Raw genomic sequence first — 22,167 nt, 5'->3', positions numbered from 1 at the left:
AAGCTCTTACTCATCATTCTCAGCATACTCAACAAAGCCAGCTGATGGGTTGGGTTGGATGGTCTGCTTTGTTCTCCCTTTGGCTCAACCACTGCAATATTTTTATTCACACTTTAGACATTTGTGAGAATATAAATCTTTAGATTATTTATATGTGTGTACTTGTTTATTTTACTGCATATTCTGTGACTGGCCAACATTTTGACTCCAGGAGCTTCTAGAGCTTTCGCAAAGTGGGGACGTCTTTGTCAGAGGAACATCCAGGCTGGTCAAACTGTCGCCAGACCAGGAGCATTTAAAGAGGCCTCAGTCCTTTATCTACAAATCAGAAATGTCCCAGATCATCCTAGCGCTGCTTTCTGAGGTTTGATAAAAGCCGGCAAAGTGTTCCAACAGTCCAAACAAGCAGAAAGACTGATGTACAAAAATTCATAGGCGATCTTGTTACCAGCACAAAATTACAGAATTTCGAGATATGAACACACACAGACCTGCAAAGACACAATATTAAACACGAGTGTCTGGGGATCTTTGTGAAAGCAGGACGAACTACTGCCCCAGTGAAGTGCTTTAGGAAAAATTGAATTAATGCAAAGATTCCCGCACACAGAGTCTGCAACCAACCCTCCCCCTCCTTCTTCTGTGTCAGCACATGTGTGTGTGTGTGTGTGTGTGTGTGTGTGTGTGTTCTAAAATAAAAGCCCTGATTGAGGTCTGTGGCTACTGTCCTCCACAGCTGGAAGTGTGATTTGCTCAGCGTCAACCTAAACAACACTCCCCTCCCCACCCTCCTTCCTGCACAGGAAATTACATTTCCCAGTCCTCCTACCAGAACCAGAGATGGTGCATGCACATGCACCCACACACACACACGCACACACACACACACATATGCTCACCTGCTTGTTTCTATATGTGCAAATGTGCTCATGTGAGCCTGCCAAATGTGGTCCCACTGAGTGTGACATAAGTGGGAGGGATTAGGGGAGGTTCTGACTAGAAACAGAGAGTCCAGTGTGTCATGTTACACGCCTCAGCTGGAGAGGCGGAGGCGCAGGAGAAGAAGAGGAGGAGGAAACCTGGGGCTTCTTTTCTTCACATGCATTTAACTGAGAGTTTATGGAGGTTGCAGTTGTGGAAAATGAAGATCTCCTCTGTGGTCTTGGCTTTCCTGACCCGAGTTCTGTTTGCAGGTAGGAAAAAGTTTACTTTGCTTCATGTCAAAGTGGATGTGGTGGAGACAAAATGCTTTCCACTGTTTTTCAGAGAAACTTAGACGAAAACATCTCAAAATCGGGAAAGATTTTAGAGTGATGGATAAATAGGTGGTGAAAAATATTCCCGTTTATCTCAGAAGGTTTGTGGACTCAAACTCAGCACTGCATGTCTTTGTCCAGTTTCTGCAGCTTTGTGTGATTAGAGAGTGTGTTATCAATAGAATACACAGTTTATCAACGCGGCATATCTTTGCACAGATTGGAGGGAATTCCAGAGTGAAAATTGGTGGTTTTCCTTGTGTGTGTGTTTGAAAGTAAAACAGACTTTACAGTTTCACCTTCACATTCTTTTCAGGCGATTTAAGTAACTCATCACAGCAGCAGCACTTTACAGTCTCTAAGCTATATTTTCCTTGTTTTGTTCTGTCACTCAAGACCAAATAAAAGACAAAACTGGGGGGAAAAGCCCTGATTGTAATTATGCACTGCGCTCAAAGCATGCGACTTGTTTGACAGTAAAACGCTTGCGTGTCGTGGAAAATGGGGATTGTGAAATGTGCCCAAAGTTGACAAAAGCAGAAGTGTCATATATAATGCCATACAACACACGCAGCAGTAAAGTTTGTTCCTCAACCATCATCCCACGTATGTCATCACAGCTGCCAAAAACAACACTGCTGTCAGCTTGAGAGGGAAGAAAGCTGCTGAGCAACAACAAACTCACAAACTCACCGTGGAGTGTGTAGATATTTAGCTCTGATTTGTGATGCTCATGGCTGTTCTTTCTCAGTGCATTTACTATCAAAAGCTAAATTCAAGCCAACTATGCACTGATGTATTCTTCTACTGATGAATAACACTAGGCTGCCCACACTTACATTTGATACAATATGGACACTTTTTACACTTTTTGTGAACGGTACAGCTTTGACCCCCCAAAACTAAAACTTTTTTCAGAGCACTTTTATGATCTTTTGATGCGATGCAGTGACTTTGAGCGTCTCATTTTAAAAGTTGTTCACAATAGATTCACGTTATTAGTCAGTTCTGGGTCCAAATTAATAACATTCACAGCCACCGTTGAACCACCGTTCATCTGCTTCAGATCATTGCTAAGCAAGGTTTAGCTAAAGAAATGGGAACAAATTATGTTGCTATGGGTACCAAGGTGCCTAAACTTACTTAGGTGTTACACATAAAAACAACAGTGGCTCAGGTGCCTCCTTTATGCTCGAATGATTCATGGGTCAGTGCTGAGTGGCTTAACAGAGAAAAAAACAGCAAAAAAAAGTTTTAAAATGTTGTAAATTGCACGTAATTCCATGAAGTGATGTTTTATATTACAGCACATTAAAGAAATACTGCTACTAAAAGATTACAGATGCATTGGTGCAAGTTGAAATGTTTACTTTAAAGATGGCTTTTTGAACGTGTTCATAAGTAAGCAAGTATTAGAACAACTAATCTCTGCAAAGACTTGAATTCTGCACCATGTTCGTTAACTTAATCTTAATCACTTAAATTCTGAATTATTTTACAGAAGCCACAATTGTTTTTGTTAAACAACCTGCAGCCAATGGCATCCAACAGTCCAAATAATATATGCTGTAATTCTTACTCGTTTCTACAGATCTGTGTTTGGCCATCAACGCCACCATCACCCCTTCTCCCTTCACGGTGGCCCAGGAGGGAGAAAATATCACACTTACTTGTGTTGTTTCCCAGCGACGTCGCAACACAGCGTTACCTGTGGTTAAATGGACCTTTCTACCGGCGGGCACAGATCAACCAGAAGACGAACTCCTCATCGCCCGTGTCAATATGAGGAAGGAGCGTTTCTATGGCAACTACACAAAAAGTTTCCCATGGCCAAAGATGAAGCTGACAGTGGTGAAACAGGGGAAGATCTTTGAGCTGGTTATCTTGAACGTGTCCGAGGGGGACCGGGGGCTCTACATGTGCCGGGTGCAGGAGTTTAAAAAGCATCAGGCTCGCTGGAAAGCTTCATCCAACTACACTGCTGCTACTGAGCTCAGAGGTGAGGGCTTGGTTTGCTATCTTTGAACTTCCCTGTAGTTATAGTTACTGTTTGAGATTTGATAATTTATAAGTGATTTACAAACCACCATATTAGAATCAGATCCATTGACTGAGTCAATACATATGGACCTTTGTAAATGTGAGAGTGGTGCTTATAGATTTAATCAAAGGGATGCTCCAATCCAAACTATGGTTCCCAATGGTAACACCCAGTTTTAGGTCATATGGATAACAATAACTTTCAACAGTGGATATTTTGCAGCTAAAAAGTTTAACTGGGAACAGGTCAGTAATATTAATGAGTATGAAAAGTGCATCTTAGTTTCTCAGAAGTAAAGATGGGAACAGGTTCATCAGTGTATAGCTGACAAATGTATCTGCAAATTCCAAAGACTTTAAATATCTCATGAGCTACAGTACATACTATGATCAAAAGACCCAGAAGCTGGAGAACATCCATCTCTGTGCACAAGTGACAAGGCTGAAAATCAATATTAGAAGCTTGTGGTCTTCGAGACCTCAGGCATCAATGCATTAAAAACAGACATGATTCTGTCAAGCAAATCACTCCACGGACGTGCAGAAATCACTGTTTCTGAACATGAAGAGTGTTCTGTGGTCAGATTAATCAAAGTTTAAAATTCCAAAGAGGAGAGCCTGCATCTCTGATAAGGATGTACGTGCCTATAGAACTGGCTTCTTGGATATCTGGAAAGGCAGCATGAGTGCTGAAATATCCAGCTTTTACAGCAACGTATGCTCCCATCTAGATGACATCCTTTTAAGAGAGGGTCTTGCATATTTCAGTGAGACAATACTGAACTGCACACTGCAGCTATTGTAACAGCATGTCTTCACTGTAGAACTATCCGGACACTGAGTCTGGGTTTGTGTTCTAGACCTTTCACCAACTTAAAACATGTGCCGCATGATTACACTAAAAATATGAGAAAGAAGACCCGGGACTGTTACCTGAAATAATCATAATAAATACATAGGACAGACAGATGCAATTTTGGAAGCAAAAAGTGGGTAGTCCTATACTGAATATAGTAATTTATCATTAGACACTGCTAACAGCTAGTATTTAGTTGCGATTCATAAACTTCAAATGATTCAGAAAATGGTCCAAGCAACTCATTAGCAGGCAGAGACACAGGCGTCTGAGTCGTTCCTCAGTTAGTGGTTTGTTAAGAAACTGTGTAACTCTGGGCTGGAACTTCACATTGGGTGGCCTGTTAAAACTGCCACACTGAAGATCCAAATCAACTTCAGATGAAATGGTTACACTTGAAAACACTAGGTGATGTTCACAAAAGCATATTGCTGCATTTACAGTCTACATCCTTGAAAAGTTGTAGACTTCAACACGTGTGCATGTTAAACCAGTTTCGCATATGCTTTCACAAAGACTCCTCTGCAACCATTTGTGAATCCAGAGTTTGAAATTGAATGCCCACTTTGTACATCCATCCATTTTAGTGGGCACACACAGTGCCCCTTATGTTTAAGGAATAAAGGATTAGCAAAATTACAGTATGTCGAATGTATTTGATGGAAAAATAAATGATCTTTAAATTTTGGAGGATGTGGAAATTGTCCTAAAACATTTGGGAATGTATGTGGCTTGCAGCATCACGGCACAGTTTCTCTTAGAAAGTCTTCAAATCTGATAGTGGAGGGTGGAGGCTTGACAGCTATCTCTACAACCACAACACAAGCAATGAGAAATGCAGGTTTGTTAATAGTTCATCTAAAAAAAATGTTTAAGCTGTTGTAGGTTTGTCTACAAAGATAATCCACTGGCAGCAGCAAAACACTGTCACTACCTTGGACTGCATCTGGCAGAAAATTGAAGGGGTCACAAAAGCCTCCAACTAAGGGCTTAAAGTAAATTGGTGACATTCATAAACTTACAGACTTTAAGAGACTCAAGTTAATGTCAACTGTGATAGCTATTTGACCTAAAGGGGTCATTATGTGTCAACAGTAGCAGTAGTGTGTGACCATAGCTGGATGATGTAATGCATCAGGCTGAAGAGGCTGCTGAAGTGGGTTTAGTGAGCAAAAACATAATCCTGCTTTAGATTTGGGAGGGGGAATGTCATTGGTTAGTGAAGAAGCCTGCCGATTAAAGGATCCGATCCTCCGTCTCAACAAGTTGCGGCTGTGACTGACTAAATGATCGTGGAGACAGAGCAGCAAGAAAGTAGTGAGGTTTCCACTGCTACCACATGAGACGTTCACATAATGGAATGGATGACACATTCAGTGGTACCAGATACTGCTCAGAAATCCACTCGCTTTCATAAAAACCAGAAGCATCTTTAAAAGGAGTTTTTCTTCCCTGCTTTTAATTTGTGCCAGATTTGCAGAAACCGTTCAGCAGTTTCTGTTGATCTCTTATTTGTTCTTGTCTCACCTGCGACATCTATAAGCTAAATATAGCAATATACTGTAAATAATAAGTGTAGCATACATAAAAGTCTAATAATAAGATCTTAGTAGAAGGGGTTAGATATGACCTCAATCGCAAGCACAGGTAGAGAAAATCAGCCTTCAGATTTGTGATCAGTTATCGTGGTTTTGGTTGTTGAAAAGGAAGCTAATAATTGAGCTAATGCTACCGTTTCATCTAGAAGATAAAAATGTTATCGCTGATGTTTCTAAATGACTCGTGTTTCATCAGTTTCAGTGAGTTAGTTCTAGAAATATGGTAGATCAGACTGTTATGTCTACAAAGGATGTAAAAATATACTGTATGTACCTAAAACCTTTTTTAAACTTTTACCTGTCTGGTAGTGCTAGCAAGCAGAATCATGATCTGAATGCACTGTTGTGCCAAACACATTTTCTTGGCAAGAAGAAAAAAGACGTGACAAAGAGAAGAAGGGAAGAAGGACATAAAGAAAAATAAACTTGTTTTTGTAATATGACCTGTAATCTTTCCCATCTGAAATAACACTTGGATGTTATAGTATTGCAAACAGTACCTAGTTAGCCAAGTTTGCTAATATTTGTATCCTATGTAAGCGAGGGTAAACACACTTTTGCTTGAAAAACCTGCTAAAACCACAGACCACATTTTGGACATTGCTTCGTCATGTGGAGAAATTCAGTGCTTGGGTGACCTCTCGTGCTTTGTTATGGTCGCTAAGCTATGATTCACAGTTCAAGAGAGTTTGGGAAAAGATTACTGGCTGCACTAGCAAGTCGACACTCGTCCACTCTTCATGGTCTGATAAAAGTGGACAATACACATTCAGAGTGCAAGAGTATTCGTTAATAGTGTCACTAATGCTAATGGCTACAGAAAGCACTTGAAATTATCATTCCGAAAATAATAGTTTATTGAAATAATCAGTTGAGTCAGAGTGTTTTATCCTCGCAACAATCCGAATACAGTTCCATTTTAAATTTATAACCATACGGTGTCTTCCTCCTTACATTTTGATCACCGCATTTTCCATGAATGCATTCCTACAGGCTGTGACTTTTGTGGCCAAGTCTGGGGCGAAGCAGACACGGAGTCCCTATTGAGAGCTGTTGACACTGGCCTTGAGATTGAGTTTCCCTCCCTAAAGTAGAACAGACAGGAAGCCCAGAGAGACTCAGCAGAAATGGAACAAGAGATAGCTGTGCTCAGGAAGGTAGAGCTTGAATATTCATTTACAATGACAGTCGAGTGGGCAGCAGGCTCGTGTTGGGCTCTTAACCTTTTGTGGTTGAGGATGTGGGGAGCTATTTTCATCCAAGGAAGCTCCATTCCATCATGGTTTGAGTGATGATAATAATAAAGAAGCTTACTGTGTCATTTTTCAATACTGCAATTAGGACATGGCAAGTACACCTCATGATTCAACAGCTTGTAGAAGCACCTTTAGCAGCAGTAACTGTGATAAGTGACCATTTTCTATGAGACTCGATTTAAATGAAGTTTTTTTTTTATTAGTGCCAAAACACAGCAGTCACCTAAAGGCCTTTTATACTGGAATGTAAAGTTAGTATAAATTTATTATTTCGACCACTCTTCCTCTAGAAATGACTTCAGTTCAGTAAAATGTGTTATTTTTTCTTTCTTAAGCAGTGTGAACACTGGAACTCTTTGCACTTCGCTTTTGAAGCTGACGGCTGGTCGCTCCGGTTGCTAAAGTAACCGTCTAATGTATTTATGACCCGGTTTTCTTCAGTGTCATTGGTAGTCACTTCACATACTCATCTGGCAGTAGAGAAAAGTTTATCTTGAATTCTGCCCCCTTTCAATCATCAATGGTTATTACATCCATAGTCATCTGAAGACATGGATTGTCATTTACCTTCTATGATCTCTCACCACCACCTAGCTGTGCATCACTTCCTGTGAGGATTTGATCCTGTGCTTGAGATCATTGCCCTGTTCAATGACCCAGTTTTGGCTTTGGAAACACAGCCTCACAATTAACTCTAGAGTGCTTTGGCATACATAAAACTTCATAATCGACTCAGAGACTGCAGGGTGCCGAAGTCCTGTGGCTGAAAAAGAAAAAACCCAAATCATTACCCGTCCATCATTGTGCTTGATAGTTTGTATGAGGTGGCTGTTCTGATATGCTGTGTTTGGCTTGCACAAAACGTGGTGCTGTCCCTTATGGACAGACATCTCCACTTTGGTCTCATCTATCCACAGTTAATTGTTCCATAAGTTTTGTGGTTTGTTCAGGTGTAGCTTTGTAAAGCTAAGCTGTGCTGTCCTGTTCTTTTTAGAGAGAACAGGGTTTCTCCTGGCATCCTTTTCAAAACAAGCCATACTTGTTCAGCTTTTTTCTAAGCACGCTGTCATAAACTGTCATGTTTAACATACTAACTGAGGCCCATAGAGACTGAGATGTAGACCATGAGTTTTTGCAATTTTTATGAGCATTGGGCAGTTTTCTCGACATGCATTTGCCTCCACTTTGTTACATTAGGGTGGACTCTCGCCTTACTTGTTACATATGACCAGAGACTCTTGGCATTTAAGACACTGGAAACCCAGTAGCATAAACTTTTCAGCATACAGGGCAGTTCGATAGAATTCTTTTTTAACAGACACAATAGACTGTACTCAGATTCGATCTGTTTATCTCACTGCTGTCAATAAATCAGAACCAATAAAATGGAAACGTTTCCTGCTCAAAGGTGAAGATTGCTCTATAACAGTAATGTAATAAGGCAAACAACAATGTTCTGAAAAAATGTTTTGCTAAACATTAATCTTAATAGTTCTGTTGCTTATAGCTAACCTAAAAGTGACTGAAAGTCAGAAACCAGAGGCACATGCAACACAAACGCTTGCCTTCTTGGCTCTTCATGCCTCTGCTGTCCATTCAACTTCCTTATGTAGACTTTTGTCTTTGTTATACTTCATCTATTCTGGAGCGCTATTCTTCGCATCTAGCCAGTGACATCTAACAAGCTTTGATATGTCTGTGAATGGAGCCCTCTCAAGCAAAAAAAGTTGTTTTATTTACACATTCGTCACAATTTGCTAATCAGACTTGTAGATTCCTGGTGCTGCTACTTACTCATGTACTTATTAAAGTCTTTCTTCCTCCATTTTTCCTCTCTGGCACACTTCAGAATCGTTGGCAAACTCAGAAAATATTCCATTAGTTTGATGGCTGCCTGCAGTGCTTCATAATGCTGCTGGTGTGGTGGACTTGACATAAAAAACAAAAACTCTCCTTTTTAGGAAGAATAATCCCACTGCTTTTATCGTGTATTACATTTCAGTAAAGTCTCACCATTACTTCTATTTCATCAAATTTCATGGAATTCTTATGCTGGGATAGCATCAGGTGACCAGGTGTTTCCACAATCTCACACAAACAAAATCCCGATTACTCTGCTTAATACTGCTAAAAAGAACACACCCAGAGAGGCTGCAGGGTTTTGTAGAAAAACTTAGGGCAGTGTAGAACGTAGGCACGGTCTCGTCTTGGCATTAACTAAGTGTACTCTTAGGTATTTTTGTAAAACATATGGGCCATATGAGCTAACTAGAGGTACATGGCACACGGATGTGGTATGGGTTTAGTCGGAACGAAGGAAAAATAAAATGAAAATTAGAACCATAAACATCTTTTTATAGCTCTTTCTATGAGGGGACATATGACTAAGAAGCCAACAAAGTATGTCTATGTTTGTGTCCATAAAGGGGACATGGGGACACAGTGAACAAGTGTACAGACTGACTCTTAGAAGAAAAGATTCATAGAGACAACAGGAAGTTAAAGGGTTTATTATTCAAAGCATTTTTCAAACCTTTGTTTAGACACACAATGTGGCTGTGTACTTACATTCATCTCTGGTCATTTATAATACAGTAAATTATCCTCTGTGATGGATTTAGTCACAGAGGATCATTATTCAGTCTGGTCTACGTCTGTGTATTGATGTTTACAGTGTTGGGTTTGTTGGTGCACAAAAAGAGCCACAACTCTGAAAGACAGTTGGCAGCCGAAGACAACGCCGAGCCTCTGAGAGACGAAAAAAGGAGAGTGATGAATGTTTCCACTGTAGCGTGATGGAGCCTTTCAAAAGTTGCACTAGGATGAAGACATTCTCAATATGAGGATAAAAGGCAGTTTTATGGCATACAGCACTCTAGATTTATCCAGTTTCTGATTATTCCAGCATGTGCATCTGCACTGACAGAGCTACACCGAACCTGAGGCAAAAACAAAAACCCACATAAATGTCAGAGATGTTATCAAGACTGAGCCTGTGAATAATTTACAATGAAGGCAGGGCTTGCATTTATATTAAATCAGCTGCCATTTATTTTGGCTGCTTTAAATATCTGACTGAGAAAATTAGCAGCTCACTGTGAGACGCTGTTTTGGCTCATAAGCGTTTTTGCTGTTGTTGGATCTCAAAGACTTTTGGTTTTATTTATCATTATTTACTAATGCTACTTTATGCTCGTCATGAGCAAAGGTGATAGTAGGGAAAATTAAATTTTAGTGTTAGTGTTACCATATAAAATATGGCATATTACATAGGAGGCAAACTGTACAGTGTACATTACTGGCAGTAACTGTGGAACTGATTGCTAACCTCCAGTCACACAGGCCTAAAAACTAGTCAGAAACACCCTGGTGACCACTGGTCACGACCAATTGGTGAGTATTTGTGGGAGGTTGTTTGTTGTCACCAGGTGAAACTGGTGTGGAAGAGATATACAATTAAGCACTGAAGGTCTCATTGTAATTATTTTGGTCATTAGCAGCTCAAACAGGTCATTTGATGATTGCTTTAGGAGTTAATCTCCATTCAGTTCAATTCAATTTCATTTATACAGCGCCAAATCACAACAACAGCCTTAAAACATCTATAATAATTGTAAAAAATAAAGTGGCTACTTCATGGATTTCACCTGTCGCGGGTTATTTTTGGAACGTAACTCCCACGATAAACGAGGGACTGCTGTATATTAATATCGGTGTTCATGCATTAAAAGTAGCCCGCGAGGTATCAGAATGAATATATCTATGGTCAACAGTGGAAACTGTCAAAGGAAGTTGGACAAAAGAGTGAGTCTGACATTATTATTTTCATCACAGGTTTAGATTCTGACAGTTATAATCCAATAGTTATCCAATCTTCTTCTTTTTTTAAAGTTCAACGGCTGTGTTTCCAAACAGCAGAATGTAGGTCACATACGGTCAGTCTAGGATTAGTGGGTTCACAGATGGTGACTAAATACAAAGGTACAAACAGTCTGAGGACCACTGCTTCAGTCCAAACTCTTCAATGACTACACAGGGCATGAAAAGCACAGTTCAGCTTACTGCAGACTGGGAAGGATCTAGCGTGGCTGGTTTGTGCATTTAAACATTTGTGCCATCTGCAGTTTTACATTCTGTAAAGGTATCATGTTAGAGAAATTCAGATCTTAAACCATGTGGCATTTGCAGAAACTCTTTTCTCTGACTTCAGACTTTCTTGTAAACTTCTTACTACTCTGTCATACTTGACATCTTCTAATTGTGAAATTTGTGATTGTGTGCATTTTTTGTCTCACACAGCTGCTTCTTCCAATATTTATGAATTTTCTGAAGCCAAAATCTGAAGAAATAAAATTTTAAAAATTCTGAAAACATTGCATATAGATATTTTAGCTTCTGGATTATCTGAGGTATGCTTATTTCCATACTTGCTTATTTGTCAGTTACCCAGTGTGCCTGTGGGAAAGCCTGTGGAGAGCCTGCCTGTCCTCAGCTGCTGGTGGTTTAGAGTATTTCAAGATGCACTGGTGGGTGTCACTTCACAAGCTTCCTGCCACCAGCCCAGCAAAAGTACAGCAGTGTTAAGACTCCTGTGGTGAGATGGGGAGGAGAAATGAGTGAGTGTGTGGGGTGAAATTTCATGTGGAGCATTGGAAACATGTTTTCTCTGTCATCTTGGACACATACAGCACGTCTTGGATTCAAATTACACATGCATTCATTCTCCATTCATGGTTATTTTTAATTTTTGGTGGTGTAACATTTTCTGACAGTAAAAACAAATATGGACGTAACTTCCGGGTTTGAAAATGAAAGCCAAGATGGAACTGCCTTAAAGATGTGTCCTTTCAAATAGCCACTAGGGGGCGATACCTGTGACTTCAAAAGGACTTCCTGTCCTATAGAAATCTATTACAAAACATGTCCCTCAAAGATGAGTTTATCAAGCACTTTTCTTGTTAATTTATGGGCTCAGTTACTTAATAAGGAATAAAACATTAAGTTAATTTTGAAAAAATTAGTCATCCTTATTTTCAGAAAAGAATGTCCAGGATATAGTTATCATCTATTGACTTGTGATCGACAAGCCAATTAATATTTGGTTTCAGACTCAGATCTTCACCTTACTTTTCACATCTTGCTTCAAATCACCAACCCAGTAACAGGAAACGTCATAAAGGATTTCACGAACGAATGGACGCAGTAGCTACATCAACTTACACAGATTAAGAGTAAACCCCATACTGTACAAGAATAGGGGAGACCGGGGATAGTTGTAACGTGGGTCAGTTGTAACACTTTCAATTTCTCCAATCAGGGCTAAGTTTCAAATGATGTGACTCATCCTGTGCATGCCCAATTCAGTTCTGCTATCACATGTGAAAAATCAGCACATTTTGTCAAACACAGACAATTTAACACGAAAAAAAGTAATTTGTATGCCAAAAAGTAAGTTTTTCTACTTTATTTCAATTTCTAATAGCATTATCTGCATATGTTATTTGTATGTCTATGGGGATATCTTCTGTGTAAGTCTTTAGTGCTAATGTTTTAGCCGTTGGCTGTAATGTTAGCTAGTTCATGGCTACAGGAGTCTGGGTCAGTTGTAACAGCAACAGTCTGGGTTAGTTGTAACAATAATGCAGATGTTACAACTTACCACACTATTACTTTAACTTATATTAAACAAGGCAACGACATCAGCAGAGAGAGGTTCACTGGTCGCATTTGTATATGCGGTTAATGCCGTTGGCAACACAATTCCTCCACTGTTTGTGTTCCCACACATACATTATGCAGACCTCTGTGTCAGAGATGGACCAGTAGGAAGTACTGGTAGTGGAAATAAATCAGGATGGGTGCAAGAAACAGATTTCCTCATCTTTCTGAAGCACTTTGCAAACCACACCAAGGTAAGCCATGATAAAAAGTAATGGAATTGCGATGCTGGTGAACAACTACATTTTTTCAGCTTCATTGTTATGTTCAAAATTGGTGCAAGAGTTGTAGGTTATAAGGCCCACTGAGCCAATGAGGCCAAACTCAAGGAAGACCAACCAAAATTAATGAAATATTCAGTTGCAGAAAATTCCATAATTTGTCTTTTTTGGGGGGTTGGAATATGTTCAAAAGTTAGATTTCTGCATTCTGTCACACACACACACACACACGTAGCTACATTAATGGATGTAAGTGCATTCATGTGTTGAATAAACAAAGATTACATGTTAATATTTTGTTAGTACCCTTTTTTCATTGTGTTACATTTTACCCCAGGATATGTTACAACTAACCCAGACTATGGGGTTAATTGTAACATTTCACTCTTTGTGTTTGAGACCACACCATGCAATGGGTAATTGTGCTGCAGAGAAAATAGCTGCACTATTTAATAGCAGAGACATGTAAATACTTTGCATTACGTTTTGAATCCACTACCTTAAAAGAGCTCCAATTTACAGACAGAAATGTCAAAAATGTTACAACTATCCCCGGTCTCCCCTACTATATATGTTTTGTACGTGTGTATGTTTACACATACATTCACATACATAAAATCAAACATACTTGGCACTATTTAATTTAATGAGCTAAGTTGGGAAGGCCCAGAGACCAAGTTTCTAGCTCATGGAGCTAATGTTAATTAGCCTACTAGCTAATCAATCAACTTAGTCAAGTCAACAGACATTAAATTCACTTGTTCAGCTGCTTTATGTAAGCTACTCACAGCAACAACAATTTCTAAAAGCTTCCAGTTGATTGGATGGAGTGTTGCAAAGAACTCACAAAAAGATACTTTTTTAACATTTATATTCACCAATCTGGAACTAAAAGCTAAATACTGCGCTAATGATATAATACTGGTTACTGATAAATGCTAATTTCGGAATAGATCAATGCATTTCATTTTATTTCATGATCCATCATCAAGTTCAGGAAATACTCACTAGAAATATGTTCAATGTTAAATGGACTTGTTCTTATATAGTAATTTTCTACTCTACCTGAGCACTCAAAGCTTTTTATACAATGACGTATGCTGGCCACACAAAGCCCGGTGCTACTTGGGTCAATTGTGATGTTTTGTCTGGAGACGAGAAACTTAACAACCCATGTAAGAGAAGAAACAAGCCTGAGGCGACGTGTTTAGCCAAAGTGTGCAGAGGTTGCCCTTTTCTTAACGTTGGATTATGTCTGAGTGTGAGGTGAAAGTTTGCAAAGATGCATAACTGTTGCACTAATGTCTGACTCAATAAGATGTTTAGTCTTTGAACTGTGGACGGTGAATCAGAGACAAAATCAGGCAGGGAGGAGGCCAAAATAGACTCCCTGTCCTCCTGCAATTAGCTTTATTTAAACTCGAGCCGGTGTGTAATCAGGCAGCAGGGAACCCACAGTGATGACTACGGACTTCATGTGTTTCTTTTCTCTCATTTTCACTGTAGTGCATGTCCTACCGGCCACCAAGGCCAAAGAAAGTCTGTGGAGCTTGTTTGAAGGTAAGTGCAGATATTTTTAGTCTGTGAATGTGTGTGTTTGCATTTGTGTGGTGAACTGGCACTGTATAGTCCTTGGTAGATAAAAATAGCCCAACCCAAAGGATGTACTCCAGTACCTTGAAATAGTTTGGCCAAACATGTTCTCATTTTTTCTTCCATTTACATTTTTGTGCACAGTTAAAGTTACAGTACAGGCTCCTGCAGTGTTGGACTGGTGCATGCCTGTTTGTGTTTTTCAGATGTGTACCTGTGTGCAGTGCTGATCTGCTCAGTGGGTCTGCTGTGCATGTGCATGTTCACCGTGACAGTGACCTGCCAGTACATACATAGGAAGAAGAGGCTAAAAGGTCAGCAGCATTAAAGTCTAGTCTTCTTGTAACTCTTTCTGACGTTGCCGTTTTCTTCTTTTTGTCTATGATTTCATCTTTTTCAAATAACAGTCCGATATTGTCTTTGCAGACAATTACCACTTGGTCAAAAGCCCGCAAAACAGGTAAAGGTTTAAGAGCAAGCCATCTCTAAAAAAAATCTACAAAATTGTAATAATAATTAAAAAAAACAACTATTACTCACATAAACTGAACCTTTGCTAATGTGATTCCACTACAGCTCAGGAGAAACAGTCACCAGTGTGATCAGTGTGTCTCCTGCTCTACCAAAGAAGGAGAGGAGATACAGGAAGAAAAGGAGCCGAGACTACCAAGAGGAGATACCACCAGAGATACCGGCAAAAGGTAATCACAAGTTTGCTGATTTAATGTTTTCTAAAACATGCTGGAAAACTTGAGTGAATACTTAAAATTAGTCTTACAGATATTTATATTATATTTATATTATAATTTCTGCAATAGCAGAACATATAGTTGTGAAAATCTAAGTAGACCCTTAGTGCTCCCATAGGAATTAAGAAGATAGGTAGCAGGCACGTTCTGCTCATTAAATACATTTGATTAACTGATCAGCAATTGTGACCACGTCTAGAAATGCAGAAATTCTGGCATTTTAGTAACACATCACAATATTCCCAGGAACAAGTATCCTAGCAAAATCCCAAAAATGCAAGATCTATATGTTAGTCTCTACAAGCCTCTGTGAGCATGTTAAATGTTAAAATTCTGACAGTTTGGAAGGGCTGCCAGCTGAAAGCGCCTTCTCTCTAAAATGAACATGGGAGCACAGGTTAGGTTTGCAAAGCTGCATGTGAGCAAACTATAAGACTTCTGGAACAATGTCCTTTGTACAGACTAAACCATATGGAAATGTTGGCCAAAAGAAAACCAAACATACCAGCTGTGAAGCAAGGTGGTGGAAGAGTCATGACTTGTTTTGTAACTACAGGGTCTGGGCAGTGTTACGAAATCAGTTTCACCCCGGTTCTTTTATTCCTCAAGGCATCCAGAGACGGCACCGGACCTCAGTAGTCATTTTCACAAAAACCTTTATTCATCTTCATTTAAGCATGCATCTTCTAGAAGGGGAGACGTGCAAGGCCAGTGTCCCTCTGCAAATCTTCCACTCCTTTGTTTGTTACAGTCAGCTTTATAGAAGCGACCCCATCCTAAAACCCCCATGGTGTACTGCAAACTCTGTGTCTCTGTGTGTATGCACGAGCACGTGAGTGCCTGTGTGTGCGCGTACCCGTGTGTCTATGTGAGTGCACGTGAGTGAGTGTGCATGTGGGTGTGGGTGCGTCATAACAATCAAAGCACTGTGTGTGTGTCTCTGCGTACGTGACTTCCTGTCGGTCATAAAAGTAATCTCCTCACCCGAGCTACACCAAATTCCTCTACACAACATAGAAAACAGAATTAACATATTACAAACACTGAGACCACCACTCTGCATCCACTGGGCCATTGGCCTCTTGTTGTCTTACATTTACAGATAAGGTGGAGAGTCTCCTACAAACCTACTTCTAAGTTTATAACAGTTATGAGTTTTATTAAAGGTACAAGCATCAGCAACACCCAACTGTAGCTTCCTGTCTCCTTCTATGGCAGGCAGACCCCCAGTGTCCATAAATTCCTTTCTCTCTAAACAATTACACACACTCTCAGGCCTACAGCTAAGCCAAACTAAAACACACCTTATTCCTCTGATCTAAACAAATTTAACACATCATATTATAATAATTATTTACAGCAGCTTTCACTTGTTGAGTTGACTATGAACTCTATATACCAGTATTCTAGAGCCAAATGGAGGTCATCTGCCTGACAGCTAAAGCTTGTCAAAATTGAGTTATACAACAGAACGGCTGAAAACGAAAAGAATTGTAATTGTACAGTTAAAGACCGGGCTTCCACACAGTAAATGCTGTGGCAGGACCTTAAGAGAGCTGTGCATAAACAAAAGACTGCAAACCTTAATGAACTGTCACCACGTTCTAAAGAAGAGTGGATCAACATTCCTCCACATCAAAGCGAGAGACTGATGAAGTCATATAGAAAATATTACTTCAAGTTGTCGCAGCTAAAGGTGGTTCCACGAGCTGCTAAATCATGGGGTGCGCATAATGTTTTCAGAGGACTGTACAGAGTTGTGTGAAGATTGTTTCTTTGTACATGACTGTAAGAAAAATCCCAACTTAAAAGTTTGCTCTGACTTCATGTTGTTCTCATAGATTTCTAAATATGAAAATACACTGGCATTCCACATATACACTTAGTTATGGAGCGGTTTCCTTAAATTAGCTGGGAACATGTTCCCACTCTTAAACCAATGCTGAGTCACACCAAATTCACTTCTTAATTAGCAAGTGGAATTCTATGGATAATTTTTCCAATGATAGGTAAAAAAAAAAGTTATTCTGGATTTTCACTCCGCCTAGGTCTTAAAAAAGATTTTAGAATGACCAGAATTCCTAGTTTAGAAACATTTTAGGACAATTATCAGCAAATTACAGAAATTATAGTAACTTTGAAAACTGAAATGCGTTCCTTTTGTGTCTTTTGTGTCTTTTGTGCCTTAATAATTTTGCGTAATTTTATGTTAGCTACTCCACCACATGCTTTCAGTGGGTTTTGCTGCTTTTTTATTACCAAGCAATGTTGCCACACTGTTATAAGATAGATGAACGTAGTTTAGGGTTGTCTTGCTGTGATATAAAATGTCTGCCATGAAAATGTCTCAGCGATGGTATAGTATCTCTCTCCAAAATCTGTACTCATTCAGTGGGGGGGGGGCCATCTGCCGCAACTGGTTGGGGAGAGAGAAATTAATGAATTAATGGGGCCATTAACCATACACTAATACACAAATGCACTCCCCATACAGATAGTGGCTCTGAACTGTGCTGACAAGTTAACTGATTCTTATCTTTTTTTAGGTCAGAAGATGATGAAGTTTTTTAGAAGTGTTCCTGCATCCATGTAATGTGTTACAGAATGACCTTGTTTTTAATGCAGTTCTCCCCGAAGGCCTAAACATATTGTCCATTTGAAACAAATTTCTTGTTCCTAGGTTGTCTTTGTACTATTTTGAATTGGGGTTGAGTTATTTGCAAATCCCTGCATTCTGTATCCCAACTTTTTTGTAGGGAAGCATGGCAATGCAACTGGGACCTTCAAATATTCCCAGTTACAACAGTATCTACCTTCTATTGGCTCAGTTAACAACTTGTCTTGTCCCTTGTGCAGTTCCCATTGGAGACAAAACACACAAACCGAAACTTTTAAAACCTCAACCAAGAAAAGTAGTGTTGGTGAGTACCATTCATGCCTGATTATCAGTTAGCAATGTCCTTTTTTGCATGTTTAAGGTGAGGTACAAGGACTGAACTGAACTGAAAAAAGAGTGGAAAACCAGACAATGCAGACAAAAACTTTTAAATATAACTTTGAAATTAAATGAACAGTTAAGCAGAATGTCTAAGGGCAAAGGTGCCAGAAAAACTGTGCCACATAACCAATCTTTTATTGCTGTTGGCATGAAGTGGCTCTGTGGCAGCTTGGTATGGTAATGTCATAAAATACTTGAAGAGGTAATTAAATTTTAGGTTACCTCAACCCAGAACTGCTGCAGGGTGGTGTTTACACACAGCATGCTCCAAGTTACCAAATCCAGTGATTTACCAAACCCTACAGCATCTTTAGCAATGTAATATATTCATGCAGTTCTATAATTTTTTTCTAGCCTTCCTTTTCTAACCGCTAACTAGCTCTCTCCTCTCCTCCATCATTATTTTTCTCTGTCCTCTTTGATCTCTAGCCGAGGATAGTGGAGGAGAACCTGACCTACGCAGAGCTGGATCTGGTGAAGCCAATTCCAGAGACCAAGGCATCACGTAGTGGCACAGTGTACGCCCAGATACTGTTCGAAGAACAGCAGCTATGAGAGAGACACATACACCACTAGTACCTGTGCCTTGTGTAAAAAAAAGTACTTTCTATTTATAGTCTGTATTGTTTTTTATATTTAAATGATTTGTGAAGGAAAAAATGTCTCAAAATTATGGCAAAATATGATTTTATATGAACTTTTGTATAACTTCTTTTTGTGAGACCACGGTGCAAACTGATTATTTTTTATTACTGGACTTCTTATTTCTTGTTTTCTTTTGTACCCACAATTGAAACCTGTGTAGCCGAGCCTGGGAACGCAATCGAAGACTTCTGTGCTGATTTAGACCTGATTCGTCTGTCATGACAATCGGAAGGGAAAATGGAGGCTTGGATATGTGAGACAAAACTTTACATGTTAGTGAGTGAATAAGGTGCTGTGAAGCTGACATGACGAGTGACAGTCAGGTTTGCTCTGCTGCTGTTTGTGACTTTAAAAAGATAACTTTTGAAGTGTCGTTTCAAGCCAAACAAGGTTGATACGCTCATGTCAAGCAAACGTTGCGTCTTAACTGCAGAATTCATTGGAAACAAATAGTTAAACAAAACACTTTATGCCAGCTTTTGTGATTCATGTATTTCACCCAGTATTTAATAACTGGTTTTGGTCTTCTCCTTCGGCAGAGTAATGAGCACAGGAGCACTTCCTGTTCCTCCCGTGTTGTTGTATTTCAGGCTGGTCCTGTTAGCTCTCTGCTTTTCAGTGTGACTTAGCTCCTGAGCTGCAAAGACAAACTTTCAAAAATACAGTTTCTGAAATATGAGATCCAAACCAGGTTTCAAATTCAAATGCAGTCCAAAGAAATCTGAAACCTCTGGTGCGTACACAATGGCAACGTTTTTCATGATTTTCCAGAGAAAGTCATCTTCTCCGTAGCCCGTCTGTCCAGTCAGCACATTAACAATAATTACATCGCTTTTGGCTTGCGTTGCCATGCGCTAGGGCTACATTTACCATCCTAAGATTCTGGCTTGGCTTCTCCATTGTTTTCTCTTGAGTCAGATTTATAGTTATGCATTTGTAGAAGGGCAGTGGACAAAGGCGCAAAAGCAGTAGTCAGCAAGGTGGGGTGCAAATCCAGAATTTCTCTGCTTTGAATGTAACAACATGAGCAAAGCATCAGTCTTTTTCACCCAAGCCTTTCCCCAAGTGTTCCTTTGAAATCATTAATGCACTTTATTAAAACGGCGTCATTTAGAATAAACTGAAATACATGAAGGCTTGATCTTAATAAGAAATCCTGTTTTATATGCTTTGCTTCATACAATAAAATGACTCCAGTGATAGCCTTTGATATTTCTTAGGCCAGCTGCACTCCCTTCCACAATGAATAGCTGGAAATCCCATTCTGAAGTGAGTGGATTTATAAAGGAGAGAAAAAGTTAATTAAAGACATCTGTTGTTATGAATGTGAACCCAAAGCCCACCATTATCAAATGTGATTTACTTTCTAGTGAGTTCCCAGCTTTATCTGCTTCCCAGCATCTGTCTTCAGTCTGTTTTTGTGTATCAAGCTGCAGTTTATATTGACCACAGCCCCAAAGAGTTGACACAAAACTGGTAATCAGCCCTCGGACCTCCCCCCGCAGGCAAACACTTAAGATCACACAATTCTTTTCATCTGGTGCCAACATCGGCTTAGCAGGCTGTTAGCAACTCATGAACTCATTTATATATACATACAAGGGTGGAGTTACATGAAGGCTAAACACCCTCATCACTGACTTACACAGACACATAGTGTAAATTCACAAGGCTGCCAGCAGTTGTGACACCTGATCTGTGGTCAGGGTCAGACTAAGAGTTGTGTTTGGGCTGTTTCACATTAACGCCAGTCACGGATTTTAAATCTTGAGGTGATTTGCTGTTTCAGATAAGAACCAAAAGCCACTTAGGCCACGATCCCACATACCTACACTAAGGTTTCCTTGCTTTCTCGTTTTCCATGAATCTGAGTGTGAAAGTGCTTTAGACCTTCTTTTTTTTTTTCAATTTAATGATCCTTTGGACTCAGGCATGGAAAAGCGAAGGAAAGCTTTTTTAAACAGTGAACTTGAAACCCAGACACAAAGGCACCTGATCTCTCCCTTCCCCCAAGACGTCTGCTATCAGAGTTCTCTGCATTCAGACTGCTAGTCTCACTTTTTAAGCTTCTCTGAAGTTCATCTCAAAGTGGCGTTTTGCTCCATTTCCAGCCATCAAAGGTTGGCTGTACCAGCTTTTAACCAGTAGTTTGAGATAGCACGGTGAATGCAATCACTTCAAAAACAACGCTGAACATGTATGTGGTATTAGCATTAGAAATACATATCATCAGCCAACCCTAGGGCTGACTTACCAGAGCTGCTGTGCCAATTCAAAACAAATCTAAAGAGCTCACCTACCACTGCAGACCTACAACACATTCCTAAGGCAAGCTGGTGCTTATAGACCCAGACATGTTTTCTTCCCTTGGCTATATATTACTTTACTATGTAAACCACTGCTGACCTCTACTTTTGTTAGCGCTCCAACTTTCCCGACGTTGCCCTCTAATGTTCGCTTCAATGGCACAGCGAGCATTTCCCCTGCATAAATGAAATGACTGAAAGTGACCTTTCAGCGGTGAGTAGAAGTGTCTTAAAAATGCCCTTCGACTGTGAAATGTAAAGTTTCTTCCAGACCACACTGTCCTTAATAGGAGTCTGCTAACTAGAACCATGTGTGTGAATTGTGCCTCTGTGCTCTCCCCTTTTCCCTCTGTCTCTCTGCTTACCACTGATCTCTGCATTTATCAAGATTCAAGCTTTTCTACTCATGTTCATTTTGTACATTTCAGCTGTATATTGAATAAAAATAAGTGAAATAGAAATGAAATCTAATATAAACTGGGTGTTAACTGCTTTGGTGTGAGTGACAGCTATTTGTTATCACGACACAACAATTAACCAAATGCACATGCATCCTGCAGGTGAACCTGAACTGCTAATTCTTGGAGGTGAGCATAACCTTAGCATGAGAGGTCACTACCACAATGCCTGTTTTAGTACCCCCAAGGGTACTGAAGTGATTTCAGTGACGACATTAGGACAAAATTTGTATTTATTCAATGGTAGACAAATTCATAGTGCAGCAAGGCATCTTGTTATGATTAAAGCTCACACGTTTGCCTCCATGCAAGCATTGAAAGTAGACGTGAAAGGGGCACAGCCGTTAGGGACTGGGTGTCAGCTACTCTTGTGGTGGTGAAAGAGTTGTGATGAGAGAGGGGGAGGTTTAAATGTTAGCTTTAGTTTACTTGCAGCCTCCAAATTATTTTAGAAAAAGAAGCTGCGTGAGAGA

General features: G+C 39.8%; 1 protein-coding gene across 1 annotated transcript; it reads left to right on the top strand.

The window, feature by feature from the left end:
• Nucleotides 1–1,065: 1,065 nt before the first annotated feature.
• Nucleotides 1,066–20,576, top strand: vstm4b (V-set and transmembrane domain containing 4b). Its single transcript, XM_004557497.2, has 8 exons — nucleotides 1,066–1,193; nucleotides 2,848–3,255; nucleotides 14,452–14,505; nucleotides 14,745–14,852; nucleotides 14,965–14,998; nucleotides 15,115–15,239; nucleotides 18,144–18,208; nucleotides 18,715–20,576. Exons 1-8 carry the CDS (start codon nucleotides 1,100–1,102, stop codon nucleotides 18,838–18,840), a joined length of 1,014 nt encoding a protein of 337 aa, XP_004557554.2. The 5' UTR covers nucleotides 1,066–1,099; the 3' UTR covers nucleotides 18,841–20,576.
• The last annotated feature ends 1,591 nt before the right edge of the window (nucleotides 20,577–22,167 follow it).

This window comes from Maylandia zebra, linkage group LG8, assembly GCF_041146795.1.
Source record: "Maylandia zebra isolate NMK-2024a linkage group LG8, Mzebra_GT3a, whole genome shotgun sequence".
Taxonomy (NCBI): domain Eukaryota; kingdom Metazoa; phylum Chordata; class Actinopteri; order Cichliformes; family Cichlidae; genus Maylandia; species Maylandia zebra.
Note: the sequence above shows the minus strand (reverse complement) of the source record. Positions and strands in the feature narration are given on the sequence as shown.

Excerpts from the sequence above, each read along its gene's own strand:
- vstm4b (XM_004557497.2), top strand. The coding sequence starts at position 1,100 with ATGCATTTAACTGAGAGTTTATGGAGGTTGCAGTTGTGGAAAATGAAG. Across the intron at positions 14,506-14,744 it reads TCTGTGGAGCTTGTTTGAAG|ATGTGTACCTGTGTGCAGTG; the intron begins GTAAGTGCAGAT and ends TGTGTTTTTCAG. Across the intron at positions 18,209-18,714 it reads AACCAAGAAAAGTAGTGTTG|CCGAGGATAGTGGAGGAGAA; the intron begins GTGAGTACCATT and ends TTTGATCTCTAG.